General features: G+C 34.8%; 1 protein-coding gene across 1 annotated transcript in view; it reads right to left on the bottom strand.

Annotated features, from left to right (window-relative positions):
* Positions 1-11,337, bottom strand: part of LOC21395901 (snRNA-activating protein complex subunit) — an 18,662-nt gene extending 7,325 nt beyond the window's left edge. Inside the window, exons 1-8 of the mRNA XM_024172071.1 lie at positions 11,078-11,337; positions 10,903-10,970; positions 10,708-10,774; positions 10,534-10,589; positions 10,046-10,196; positions 9,425-9,513; positions 9,241-9,331; positions 8,808-8,903 (exon numbers count right to left, since the gene is read on the bottom strand). Of these exons, the coding sequence (XP_024027839.1) occupies positions 8,808-8,903; positions 9,241-9,331; positions 9,425-9,513; positions 10,046-10,196; positions 10,534-10,589; positions 10,708-10,774; positions 10,903-10,970; positions 11,078-11,245 (786 nt within the window). The 5' untranslated portion in view covers positions 11,246-11,337. The remainder of the gene's footprint in view (positions 1-8,807; positions 8,904-9,240; positions 9,332-9,424; positions 9,514-10,045; positions 10,197-10,533; positions 10,590-10,707; positions 10,775-10,902; positions 10,971-11,077) is intronic.
* Between the last annotated feature and the right edge of the window lie 4,024 nt (positions 11,338-15,361).

Here is a 15,361-nt window from a genome sequence, read left to right as displayed (position 1 = left end):
GTGTTTTTCTTCTAATTTTGTTTTTCGAGTTTTTTCTTTCAGCAGGTAAAATAAAAAAAAAAATGATGACTAAGTTGGATATGGGCCAAGCCATCATCACTTTTGCTCAACACGACACTGAACTGCTTCATCAAGCTTGGGAGAGATATAATGAGCTATTGGCTAGGTTTCCGCAATATGGTATTCCAAAGTGGCTTCAACTTCAAATCTTCATTAAAGGATTGAGCATAGCAACCAAAAGTTGGGTGAAATATGGCTATGATACAACCCCATTCTGTGAAAGACCCGAGGATGAAGCCTACCAAATGACAGACGATATGGTGAAGTTTTATCAAGATTGGTACATTCAAGAGAATTTGTCAAGGGAATTCAAGCCTCTAAAAGAAGATGAGCCTCAAGAAGAAGAACAAGAACCCTTCAAATTTATTTTTGCTCAAGCCTTAGCACAGATGGACTCTCGTAGTGCCGACACCGATTTGCTAAGAAACGAGGTGTCCATCCAAAACCATGAGTTTTATAAAGACCAAATTTCATGCATGGCTATGGATAGCGAAGTTGAGAGTGAAGAGAAATTAGAGGGATTATTTGAGGATTTCCTAGATGAAAAAGAGGTACGAGAACCGTTAGAGGATGAAGAAGCATACAAGGGCATTGAATTGAGCTCATTTGTGATTTTATCATACACACCAACAACGGATCCTTACTTCCCTCCGACACCACCATCACCATATTATGTCCTCTACATGATCGAGCCCAAAGAAAAGTTCTCCTTCCAAGCTCATCATTAATCAAAGCGAAATCGTGTTGGAACAATGAGCCGAATACTTCTAAATCATGCCAAGCTTGAGGGCATCCATAATCTAGACCCATATATCGTGTTGTATGACACTTATTGTGGGCGAAAAGTCGCTATTTGACGAGCACTTCTCCAAACGTCCGACTGAAGACATTAAAGTTAATAAACAAGTTTTGGGGTTGCTCTAAGGATTTGCAATTGAAACGAAACTCAAGCAGGCATTAGCAAGAATGAAAGCACAGATTTGGCAGCAACAATAGCGCTTTGGAGCTCAAAAGATAGCGTTTTGGAAAAAAATGGCAGAGCACGTAGCGCTTTGGCGCTACCATGCAGCGCCTTGGCGCTACCTCCAATAAAATAAAATAAAAACCTTGCAACTTCCGCACCTCCTCTTGCACCCAATGAAGACACTGACTGACAACTACTCAGGAAAATCCTCTAAACTCTCTTGCTTTACTTTTCCATTGAGGACAATGTCAGTTTTAAGTTTAGGGGAGTTAACTATCTTATTTTATGTTATTTTATTCAGTTGATTAAAAAAAAAAATTTGAGCGTTGTTTCGGCTTGTTTCGCCCCGGCCAATGATGAGACAATGATTGAACTTAACTATGGCTTCTGAGAGACAATGAATAATTTAATTGTTTGTGTGCTTGACTTGTTTGTTGGCTTTGCTCTACTTAAGATTTCCTTACATTGTTGAGCACATAACTAAGAACACTTGGTCATTTTGTGAACTTAGAGAAAATTTATGTGAATTTCGTGTTTCTTAAGATCTCACCGGACTCTAGAACTTGTTTGATTATCACTCGAGGCGAAATCCCAGGCAATTTATCACTAAGGAAATGATTTAGGCCATTTTTGGATCGTTTGAGCAATTTAAACTTACCCTGTTGTAATAATATCCCTAGTCACCTCTTTGAGCCTGATTAAATTTTTCTTTGTCATCCAAGTTATTAGCTTAGCCTTTAAATAAATCCTATCATTCACCCTTTCCCTTGAGTTTGTTGATTATTCTAGGATGCACGTTGAGTTGTGTTTGGAATTGAGAGGTGTATTGATATTTTCTATAATTTGTTTGATGTCTCCAATGAAAAATTCTGTATTTGTCGTATTATTAAAAAAATCAAAAAAAAAATCAAAAAACAAAAAAAAATCAAAAAAAAAGAGAGAAAAAAAATAAAGAGTGGAGACAAGAATGTTGATGGCAAATGGCAGATGTATTGGGATATTGAGTTAGAAGTTCTACAAGAGGATCCTAGAGTAATTGATGAGTTTAGGGAATTCAGAGCCTCATTGATATCCGTTTATCCTACCTTAATCCCTAGCCATTCAATTCAAGCTTAATAAAGTCCTATTGATCCTTGGTGGTTTGTTAACCGACATTAGTGGAGAGTGATAAGAAAAGTAAGTCTATAGAGTTCGAAAAATCATAGATCTACCTTGATTCACTTAATTGCATAAACTCATCTAAGTTGCATTTGGATATGTGTAATTGATTATTCACACACACACATAAGGAGTCTTAGGTGGGGTTGAGATTAGCATTCGAGTTGAAATTCTAAACTTTCAAAAAGTTTAAAGTCTTTCTTGAGCTGTAACTTATGTGAGACCTCTGAGGCATTTTTTGTGAAACAACGCCGGATCAATACTCAAGCAAGGTTTCATTTATTTATGTTTCATATTATTTGTGTTTTCATTTCTATTTAGTTTTCTTTCTTTCATTTTTGTTTTGCTCGAGGACTAGCAAAATATTAAGTTTGGGGGTATTTGATGAGTGAGTTTTACTCGCTCATTTGGTATCGTTTTATACTTAATATCTAGTTGGTTTCGAGGTTTTTGTTAGTTTTTATGTGTGTTTTCGTTATTTGTTTGAAGGATAGGTGGAAGTCTATGATTTGGAAGGTTTTGGACAAATTTCGGTGGAAAAAGACGGCAATCATAGCGCTTAGGCGCCAATCTGTAGCGTCTTGGCACTGAGTTATACGGAATTAGCAATTTGGGCAGAACTGGTGGCGCTTTGGCGCCAGTTTGTAGCGCCGCGGCGCTGAAATCCGGCAGAATTTGTGCACTGGGCAGAATGGGCAGCGCTTAGGCGCCCATTACAGCGCCGCAGCACCCAGCAGTTTGACACAACAGCGCCGCAGCGCTAGAAACTCAGCGCCGCAGCGCTACGACGCGAGAAATTACGCGTTTTGAAGGCCAATCGCGAGAAAACTTACCCGTTTTGACCCTAACGCTCCGAAACATATAAATAGATAATTCTAGGGCAATTAGAAGAGACTTTTAGACTATGAAATGACGGCTGACTTTTGAGAGAAGATTCAAGAGAAGAAAATGAGAATTGAGACCGAGAAGAAGAACGGCTCAAATCCGGAGACAGAGACGCTTCAATTCAACTCCAAACTAGTTCTTTTCTTTCCTTTCCAATGATTAAGACTTTGTTTAGGAATTTATTTTGTTTAGAGATGAACTAATTCCTTTTTCTAGGACTACGATGTAGTCGGATTATAAATGTTCGAATTCTCAATCTTCTTTTTAAGTAATTGATGTTTAATCCATATATGCTGAGTATTTCAATTTATTCTTAATGCTTGTGATTGTTTGGTCAACTATTACATGATTTTGTATTTGATTTGAGACTGAGAGGTGATAATTGAATAAGCTCTTAATTGAAATACCATGAGTTGTTCATAGGATAGAGATATCTATGATGCTTGTGCAGTTCTTTTGAATTTCTTGCACTTAATGATTTTCAACAGGTTTAGAAGTCTGATAGAGATGTAAATTTTGCTTGTTGGATTAATATTATTGTTACTTGGGAAAGAATAATAATTGCTTTAGAGAAATTGCTGTCAGTATAGGATTGAATATTAATTTTCTTGAATTATGAGAATTTGAACATGATTAATTTGGTGAAATCGGAAACCCTAGAATCTTAATCTATTGAATTTTCATCCATTGCTTAGCATTGTTTAATTTATTTAATTGTTTTAGTTTTACTTTACTTAATTTTATAAACTCTCTTTTCAAGTATTCAAATAAAATTAGGGTTAATATAATTTCAGTAATTAGTAAACAACAATACTTGTGGGACGATATTCTTATTCACTATTATATTACTTGATTGCGATAGCGTATACTTGCGTTACGATTTTTCACAACAGAATATCCTAAGAAAATTGACTTTAAGGCTCTTGGATCAAGTTTACTATTTTGGTCTTTTTGCTGAATGTGAACATAGGCAATGCAACCAAAAATTTGTAAAGGAAGTTGTGAGTGTTTTATATGAGGAAATGATTATGACAATACGTCAATAGAAGACCTATTTTGTAATACTCTATTGGGTAGTCGATTAATGAGATACGTGGCTGTTTTTATTTTTTGGTTACCAGGACATGGGGTGTAGGATGAAAAATGGTTTGAGGAGTTTGTCATACGGTCGGTTGCACCATAGTCTACTAGCCAAATTCCATTATAGTTGCTCTTTGAATCACTTAGAGGACGGGTCATAGAATACTTACCACCATAGTCTACTAGCCAAATTCCATTATAGTTGCTCTTTGAATCACTTAGAGGACGGGTCATAGAATACTTACCTGATTGGGCCATGGAGCACAACCCCACCGGTTTATCCATTGCTGTTAGAAAACTGCGGAGTTTTTCAATCTCTTCTCGATTGAATCCACTCAATTATTCTGTTGTAGTAGTTGTATCTTTTTCCTTTGCATGAACAGCATTGGCTTGATAGTTCCGAGGCTGAAATTTCATCTGGGAATTATTTTCAGTGGTTTTCCATGCAGCTTCCAACAAATGTCCTTAGTGTGTCCCGTTTTCTTGCAGTAGTTACATAACAAACCATCTCTATTATTTGTTAATTTGTTGAATGACCTGTTCTCTATCCGGTTGGTGTTCTGTTGTGAGTTTTGAGGGGCAGCAACAGCAACACTAGGAACCGAGACAGCAGCAGTAGGAACTGAGACAATTAAGGCAGCAGTAGGAACTGAGACAATTAAGGCCGAGCTCTCACTTGGTGGAGTTTCAAGCATGACGCCTCTCCTTCACCTCGGACAGTAGAAAAGACTTCACTCAGGGTTGGCAGAGAATCCTTTCCAAGTATTTGCACACGAACTTGGTCATATTCAACATTCAAGCCAGCCAAGAACTCGTAAACCCTTTATCCTTCAACAAATTTTAGCATCATTGCAGCATCTTCGCTGCACTTCATCTTAAAGTTTTGGTATAATTGAGTTCAATCCACAAATTTTTCATCTTGCTATAATAAACAGTGACTGAGAGATTATCTTGCTTGGTTGAGTGAATTTTTGTCTTAATTTCATAGACTAAGGCTGCATCACGCACCTTTGAATAGGTATGCTTCACAGTATGCCAGATGTCTTTTGATGTGGGCAGGAACATAAGGTTGCCACTAATCTCGGGCTGCATCGAGTTCCAAAGCCATGTCATGATTGACGAGTCTTCTACATCCCAAGCCTCAAACTTTGGATCATCCTCCTTCGGTATAGGGCCTATCAAGTGATTCAATTTGCCTTTTCCTTTAAGAAAGGTTCTAACTAGTTGGGACCACACTAGGTAATTTCGGCTGTTGAGTTTAAAGGAGGGTTGTAGGTTTTGGTATTCACCTGTTTGTGGCTGGGAAATTTGGGTTGAATCAAGGTTTAGGTCGACATTTGTGGTACTGTTACCGGTTTCAGAGATTTCTGACATTTCTCTGGGTGATTAAAGGCTAAAGAAGAAATGACAGTGAACAGTTTTTTTTTTCAACAGAAAATCGTGTAAGGCTCTGATACCATGAACAAACACGTTCTTACTGTATGTTTTTTATTATATTCATTGAGGAAAAGCTTACAGCTATTTATAGTGTACAGAGTATTTTAGTATACAACTTATACTAGGAAAGTCTTAATTACAAAAGAATCAAGGAATTATTTTCTGAAATTGACAGCTAACTATCCTATCACTGATAGCTTGCATTGACTCAATAAATCAGGAAACTATCCCTAAGAATCCTACCATTGACTAGACAAATCATGGAATGATTTCCTTGAGAATCAGAGAAAAATCAGGGAACAATCAGAGACAAATCAGGGAATGATTTCCCTAATAATATGAGTCAACGAATCTTGAGAGATTCGTCAACATTAATGCTTTTTAATAATGTTCCTAAATATTTATAGGGTGAAGCTGTTCTCATATCTACATATCTGATTAATAGAATGCCTTTGAAAATTTTAAAATTTGAAACCCCTTTAAATTGTTTTAAGGAACATTTTGCTTCCTCTCGGCTCTCACATGATCTTCCCTTTAAAGTCTTTGGTTGTACTGCATTTGTACACATTCATGATATCAATCGCGGAAAACTTGATCCTAGAGCAAGAAAATATGTTTTTGTTGGTTATCCTTCGACTCAAAAAGTGTACAAATGTTTTGATCCAATATCCAAAATTTTTTTTTATCTCCATGGATGTCACCTTCTTTGAAGACAAATCTATTTTTAAAACTCATCTTCAGAGGGAGACATCAAGTGAAGATTCTTCGTCTTTTAATTGGTTATTGGAAGATTTTTTATCCCATGAAAAGGAAAAAAACAATGAATCTGAGACCATGGTAAACATTGAAAATGAAGATACCTCAAATAATGGTAATCAACCTTCTGTGCCATTACAAAATCAAACTCCAGAAGGAAACGAGATGTGTGCGAGGCAAGATGGACTTCACTTTAAAGGGAAAGTCTATTCGAGGAAGTATCCAGAACAGCTAAAAAGACCAACGACTTGGAGCATGGCCAAGAATCTAACCTGGGAACAAATCCAAGGGGTGAAAATCAGTCAAGTAAGTTTAGTCCTATTCCTATTGAGTCTGAGTCTTCTGAACCGATTTCTATTCCAAAGTTAGATGAAAATTTGAATCTTCCCATTGCTCTTAGGAAAGGCACTAGGACGTGTACTAAACATCCGTTGTATACTTTTTATCCTATGAGAGCCTGTCTCCATCATTTTGGGCATTTACCTCAAAATTGTCTTGTATTGCTATTCCAAAGAATATACAGGATGCTCTCGAAGTTCCTGAGTGGAGGGAGGCAGTCCTTGAAGAGATGAGAGCTCTTGAGAGGAATAAAACTTGGGAGAAAGTGGATCGTCTGGAAGGGAAAACACCAGTTGGGTGTAAATGGGTGTTCACCCTGAAGTACAATTCTGATGGATCTCTTGAGAGATACAAAGCCCGGTTGGTTGCCAAGGGGTTTACACAAACCTATGGCATTGATTACTCATAAAGTCCTTATATGTAACGTCTCAAGGGTGTCCTTATACAAAGCTCGGGAAGAAGATTTGCAGGTTGAAAAAGTCCTTATATGGACTTAAACAATCTCCGAGGGCCTGGTTCAACAAATTTGCCAGATTTGTAAAGTCTCAAGGGTTCTTACAGGGGCAGTCAGATCACCCTTTGTTCATAAAGATTTCTGTAGAAAGTAGAATTGCTGTCTTGATTGTGTATGTGGACGATATCGTTCTCACTGGTGATGACACTGAGGAAATGGACAAATTGAAGAAAAATCTCTCAACCGAATTTGAGATTAAAGATCTAGGTTCTCTTAGATACTTTCTTGGAATGGAAATTGCTAGATCAAAAAAGGGCATAGTAATTTCTCAAAAGAAGTATATTCTAGATCTCTTGGAAAACCGGTATGAGTGGATGCAAGCCTTCAAATACTCCTATGGAGCCTAACTCAAAACTTGGAGAGATCAGGGAAGGAGTTCCGGTTGATACAGGCCGATATCAACGTCTAGTGGGAAAGTTGATCATTTATCCCACACTCAACCAGATATCTCTTTTGCCGTTAGCATGGTAAGCCAGTTTATGCATGCTCCCTATGAAGAACACTTGGAAACTGTTTACAGAATTCTGAGATACTTAAAAGTAACTCCTGGAAAAAGATTATTTTTCCAGAAAAGTGATCAACGAAAGATTGAAGTCTATATTGATGCAGACTGGGCAGGTTCTGTGACTAACTGAATATCCACTTCTGGATATTGTACTTTTCTATGGAGAAATTTAGTAACATGGAGAAGTAAAAAACAGAATGTGGTAGCCAGAAGTAGTGCAGAAGAAGAATACAGGGCAATGGCTCAAGGAATTTGTGGATACTGTGGCTGAGGAAGGTGCTGGAAGACCTCCATGAACCTAAGAACTACCCATGAAACTATTCTGCGATAACAAGGTGGCTATCAGTATTGCTAATAACCCAGTTCAACATGATCGTACGAAGCATGTAGAAATTGACACACTTCATAAAGGCGAAACTTGAAGATGGAGTCATTTGTGTACCATTCTTACCAACCACTCAACAAATTGCAGACTTCTTCACCAAAGGGTTACAGAGACAGTCATTTGATTCATGTGTAAGCAAGTTGGGCATGATCAATATCTATGTACCAAATTGAGGGAGAGTGTCGGTAAATTAGGAAACTATGAGCTGTGGAATAGTTGTATGGTTGTATGACCGGATATTAGGAGATAGAGAATCCGGATATTAGGAGAGGATATTTGACTTTGTATTGTTTCCTTATTTACAGATTTTGTTTCTCTGTTTTAGGGATTAGATTAAACATCACCAAGTCTATATAATCCCTATACAATTTCTCTGAAACTAAGGAATAAAAGAATTTTTCTATCTTCCATTGCTTACAGTTATGATAGCCCAAATTTTTCATCACATCAAGGTGCTAAGAAATTATATTAATCACCAGATATTGAGGGCCCGTTTAGTTCTCTGATTCGAGTTGAGATGTGACTTTATGTGAGAGCTTTTTACTGTAACAAAAAAGTTAGATGTGACTATTTCTGAGAGCTTTTTACTATAACAAAATTCAAATTCTAAACTCGAATCGGTGAAATGAACGGGACCTGAATCATAGCAAATAGATAAAATAGACAATAGAGGACATCACTTTAATTTATTTCATCAAGGATATGGATGAAAAATATGGCATACCTTCACCCATCTTTTTATGTTATGGTAAACCTCCACGTAAAGGGCAACTTCTGGATGCACAACACTAACGTATTCATTACTGTTTGATGACTTCACCTGCTTTGCATTAAGATATCATTGTGAATATATACAAATTTCCATCCTTTTGAACTGTCAAAGAGGTGAATTAAACAAAATTATATGAAGAAACATTTATAGCTGGCCACAGAGATAAAGCAATTTTGTATGAGAATTGTAGAGGGGAAGAGTGACGGATGACGAGAGGGTTGCTAAAGTAAAGTTTATGAATATGAGCAACGTCAAAATTTAAATAGAAAGTAAAACAGAAAGTGGCTCTTAGATTAAAAAAATCATAGACCTTTCCAATTCTAAATGCATTTTCCAAGTGGTAAATAAAAAGCAAAATCCTACAATATGCAATATTTGGGCAAACCTTAGCTCGTGTGGTTGCATATCTGAGGGGCTTCATCCTTTCAATTTTCTCAGAGGATGGAGTGGCACACTCAACTATTCTGCCACTGGGGCTAGAGAAAAATAAAAGAAACTATCAGTAAAAAGAATAGATGCATATAGATAAATGAAATACGCTCTGCTGCAGTCATAGTATTAGTACGGACTTGAATGAGTGCAGTCTTACAGCTGCTTTATCTTCATCCTGCTTCTTTTTAATTTTTGCAAGTTCCTCCACCTTAGCAATGTATGTTTCCTGGCCATAATGAAATTAGTAAATGTAATGATGAATGGATAAATTATCAAGCGTAAACACAACATCATACAATGGCACTGAATCACAAAACTAGTCATGAGTATAATAATGAGCCTTGTCTCCCACCTTTTTTTCTTTTTTTTTTTTTCCTGGGGGAATTGGGATAAGGGAGAACCTAGTTACATGATCCTTTTCCACATCTAGGCCTATGAGGAACAAATAATAACAACATTAAATAAAGACTAACATCATTGGGACAAACTTCAGAATCTGTAAATTTCAATGGTTCAGTGACTCTCAAAAGCAGTTAAAAAGATTAGGGTGATCAATGTGGTATTCTGGTGTTCATTTAAAAATTAAAACCAAGTAAGGAAACGGGAAAAAAGAAGGGAAAAAAAGGCAACGTGCCAAACTTTTCAAGAATCTGGTGTAGAGTTTCAAATTTACAGGTGAAGAACCCAATTTTGTGTGATAAATGCAACAATCATCCAGAGAGAGGCAAAACAATGATATATTTTGATGGGAGCCGTACCTCACCAGCGTGCCGATGTGCCATCCTTTTTTGTTTCTTCCTTGAGCTGCATGTTTTCATTATTCCATCTTCAAGTGAACCATTTGTTTCTCTCGTGGCGTTTTCTGAACACACATCTTTATTGTTTGATATTTTACTATCATCTTTTTTCCTAGAGTTTATGCATAAAAGCCAAAAAGATTTATTAGAAAATAACTCAGAATAATGCTCCCAAGTTCACATAACATTTTAACCATTAATGAATATCCGACAAGCTCAAGCTTCATAATAAAAAAATAATGAATATTCGACAAGCTCAAGCTTCATAATCAACAAATAAGTGACCAGAGCTAACACATGAGCCAGAGTTAGGTAATGCAGGGCTTGAATTTTCATATACAGCAGTCAAAACACATTAAGATTTCCCCACAATTACCTTAAAACTATGCTTACCAACATGAACAACTTTTTTATAGACATTTTATATAAATGGAAATTATGTGACTTACTCTTCATTGGAGAGCCTGTCTGCTAGTGTTGAAGGCTTTTCCTGATTTTCTCCTTCCTGAAAATGATTCCCCATTAAGATGAGAAAAAAGAAAAAAAAAAAAAAATCAAATACCGAAAAGCTTATTTAGAGTTTCGTTGGCGCAAATAGTGGAAAAACAGAAGGAAAAAAAAACCTCGAATGCCTCTTTCATGGCCATATCTACTAACTCTTCTTCAGTAAAGATTTTAAGCTCATCCACTCTGCACAATTTACAAGGAAAAACAAAGTAAACCCAACAATCAAGTCTTCTTTTTTCCCTTTTCAATCCCAAAATTTAAATTCAAAAGAAAAATCGAAGACATGAATGAGAATTGAGAAAATCCCATACGAAATATCTCCTTCTTCGTCATCAAAACCTAGGGTTGCGTCCGAAGAAGAAATCTCGACCTCTAAATCCTTAAAAAAAAAAAAAAAAAAAAACATACACATTGCTCAAATAGTTAAAAACCCAGAGAACACTCAAGAAAAAGAAAAGAGAAAAGAGAGAAATTCAACAAATTTACCTGAAGCTCTTGGAGAAGAGAAGACTGGAAGTGATGAACACTGGTGAGGGGACTGACCAAATTGGGGACGTAGAGGGGTCCACCCCTCGGGATGCTCAGAACCTCCCCGCTGTTGTTGTTGTTGTCGTTGGGCAATTGCTTCTCTCCGCCGCCATCGCGCTCCGCCATCTCCGACGGCAACGACGTCGTTTCTGCTCTTCGGACGGTGACAGCTGAACACTGTTTCTCTCTCTAGAATGGCTCTGACAAGTGCCCACCGGCGGAATGAAGAAGACGCTGCCAATTTGGTCGGACTCGGCGGTTTAAAAGCGCTTGCTAGGAAACAAGAATTATGTAACTACATGTCGTTTTAGCATAAGGTTTGTTGTCTCTTTTATATAAACGACACGGCGGTTTTAAAAGTCTGACGATTGTGGTAAAGTTGAACAAATTATTTCTCGTCTCCTGGTAGAAATTTGCTTGTCGTTTATAGAGAAGATGCGCCTGTTTCGTACTCGAACAACTGCTTTTGAAAATGGTTTTCGGGTATTTTAGGAAGTAAAAAATAAAAATGAAGTTTAGTAAATATTTTAAAAACAAAAATAGTGAGAATGATTTTTTAAAAATATTAGAAAACGGTTTAAAGTTGTTTGCATTTTTTTTGTTTTTATTTTTTTAGTACTTATTAATAATATTATAATATATTAATTAATAAAGACGATTTCGTTTTTTTATTATACTCAAAATAATCTCTTAAAAAATCAACCAAACACAATTTCAGAATCAGTTTCAAAATGATTCTCAAAATAATCTCATTTTTATTTTTTATTAAAAATAAAATCATTTTAAAATCAATTCTAAACGACTTAACATGTCCTCCTAGCTTCAGAATTTTATGGTTTACGACGACGCTAGGATAAGTATTCCAAGATACATTTTCTTCTAAATTTATAAAATGCTAAAATATAACGTTTTATAACCATATCCTTTAACAACGTAATATTCCAAGTCTTGACCATAATATCTCTTTTTGAAAACAAAATTAAAAAAGAAAGAGAGAAACCACAAAAAGACCAAAATCAGTCTCAGGAAAAAAGCGATTCAAGAAAAGCACGAGAACACCATGAGAAAACAGGTATCGAGATCTTGAAGATTATGTTGTACTTGTACCATGCACGGCAAATATTCGAGAACGTATAAATAGGATGTTTCGCATGTAGATTGTAGAGCCTTCCAATCACTATTCTCTCTCTGATTTTCCTAACAGCTCTTTTATTCCCATCCTCCTCATCAATATTATTACATTTTGAGACATTGGAAATCATATATATAGATAACCTGAATTTGGAGTTTATGCCTTGTATTGGACCCATCAATTGAAAATGAATAGATGTTGGAAGCCGTAATTTATTATTATTATTATTTTTTAAAAAGCTTATGCCTCATGTTATTTACCCTTTTTTAAATGAGAAATAAAGATTACACGTGGGATCAAAGTTACAATCCCCATTTAAAAAAAAAAAAAAACGAAGCCTCCTCAAACCCGACCTCTCTATGTTATATTTTGTGTTCTATTCCTATTTTTATTTTTATTGTTTGTATTAATATCTCTTTCATGTTTTGAAAAGGAAGAGAGAGAGGGGGAGAGAACGAGCAAATCAAAACAGGTTATTTGGTTGGAAGATTCGTACTCCGATTCGAATTATGATTTATGGTTTGTTACAGTATTTTCTCTCACAAAAAATACATGTAAATCGAAAATAATTCTAATCTTATGATTCTAATCCATGAACCAAACGTCTCCTCCAAACGCAACAAAACCTCCTAACAAATATTTTGATACAACTGGACAATAACGAGATGTGAGAAGTACATTAGAAACTGAGTGATAAACGGCCAAGACAAGGTACACAAAAGCTTAATACCGGAAGGTAAACAAATATCACACATATATAGCCAATAAGCTATTCCAATGCCATTAAACTAACTAGATACATAAATTCATATGTAAATGAAAAAGAGCAATGTTGTAACTTTTTCACAAAATAGATCCCGTTTGATTCGCTAGTTTGAATTTTGTTGATTTGAACTTTTTGATTTGAATAAAATAACTCAAACTGTGTGGTTTATATTGTAGTTTAAATTGACGTTTGAAAGTTTTAATTTGAACATTGAATAAAATTCGAATTTGTGTTTGGTAAGTGTGAAAAGCATAGAGAATGAGCACCTTTAAATTGTTTAAAAATGGTTTGAACAGTTAAACTTGAGGGGAGAGTTAAACGCTAAGTTGGACCATTTAACTCAGTTCAAACGAGAAATATAATTCAAATTGCATACTTGCTAAACACTAATTTAAACTGTACTGACCATTTAAACTAAGTTCAACTGAACTAAATCAATAAACAAACAAACGGAGGTACATTTATTTGCATTTGTTGGTTTTCTTGTTTTTAGTTTCAATCTTGCTCGGGTGTAGTGTGCTCTACCAGTTTCTGTTGCTGCAACTCTTTTGCATTTTCCTACATTATTGTTGGGATATATGCCCATAAATCAAATAAGATGTAAATATTTTGCGGATTATCAATGACATAGGGACTTTTTTCAATATTATTTTGTAAGCATGTGATGTTTTATAAATATCAAAATCCCTAGATTATTTTAGATGTAACTTTAAACATTGTATATAAGTGTTATATGCAGAGGATAATGTTTGAAGTAAAATTATCTAAACTTGTCCGTAATTATAAATTAAAGTTGGGATCTTTAATTTAAAATTACTAATGCGGTTCATTACATTCTGAAAAAAATAATCTTATCATAGATTGTAAATACCGAGATTATTAGAATGAAAGCATTTTATGTAATATGATTACATAGGACCGGAATGCGATTAATTATGAATCTCTAATAAATTTTGTTATTAAATAGAGTATTCAATATTAATCAATGATGGTCATATATGCATTAATCTTAATTCTGAGTAATTAATAGACTCTTATTTATGATATTATGTTCTTTGAAATATTGAGTAATGACACATGTGAATAGTGTCAAAGTCTAGTATATTGGGAGCATAGTAAAATAAATAGCCGGAACTATTAATTTACAAGATGAAATCCATTCCTTCATAATGAAGTAGATAGACGGTTCCCATAAGTGTTAAGTCAGGACTTGAATAATAAGAGCGCTCAATTTTATGATTGGATCATAAAATATATTATTCATTAGAGGATCAATGGTACTTATAGAGAAAGATATAATTAAATAGGTCAACGAAAAATACCTAGTTTTAGTTATGAACCGTTTATGGAGGATTAATTCATATGTAGTGACTATATCAATGGACAACACAAATTCTGTGAACATAATTATTTTATAATATTAAGAGTGCAATTCTAAATTTATAGTGGAGTAATTTGAAATTAATAATTTTAATATATTAATTAAGGTGTTAATTAATTGTCAAAATTATTGGAGCTTAAAATTATAATGTTCATAGTTCCTCTCAATGACTCTATAAGATTAATGGGAACTGAATATATCATATTGGGTTATGGTTATTAATTTAGAATTGAGAATTCTAAATACACATATATTAATTAATTTGATTAATTAATATGGATGAATTTAGTATAAGGAAAGGAAACGTGCAGCTAAGAAGCACACATTTCCTCACTAAAAAAAAAGAGTGGGAGGAAACGTGTTGTTGCATGTTTCCTCAGCAAATCAGCATGAGGAAAAGAAGAGTAAATGTACGGCTGCACATTTAATTGTAGAGGAATTAGTTTTTATTTTGGTTTTTCCTCATAGAAAGAAAAGGGAGATTTCCAAAGAAAAAAGAAAAAGAGAGAAACGGAAAAATAAAAAGTAAAACCAAAGAAAATCTCTTGAGTGCTGTAACACCTCGAGAATAATTAAGATTTATTAGTGTGCCTAATCTGGTTTAATTAATTATTAATTATTTATTAAGTATTTCTGACGTGTAAATTTAAACATTTCTAACGAATTTAAATATTTTTAGTAATTATATTTTATCCCAGAAGTGTGTGTAGACATATTTTTTGGACTGTCTTTTTAAATATTTTGACACCTATTTTTCTTTCTTTTTTCTTTTTCTTTTTCTTTTCTTTTCCTTACTTTCCTTTTATTTCCCGTGCACTCTCTCTCTCTTTCATTGTCGTTTTTCTCACACACACACACACACTCTCTCTCTCTCACTCGTTTGAACTCTCTCTTTCTCTCTCTCGTTTTCTTTATCAAATCAACCATATTTTGAACCAAAGAAGGATTTAAAGGAGTTTTCAA

The sequence above is a fragment of the Morus notabilis genome, unplaced genomic scaffold (assembly GCF_000414095.1).
Source record: "Morus notabilis unplaced genomic scaffold, ASM41409v2 Scaffold702, whole genome shotgun sequence".
Taxonomy (NCBI): domain Eukaryota; kingdom Viridiplantae; phylum Streptophyta; class Magnoliopsida; order Rosales; family Moraceae; genus Morus; species Morus notabilis.
The sequence above is the reverse complement of the archived record's forward strand: the minus strand, read 5'-3'. Positions and strand labels throughout refer to the sequence as shown.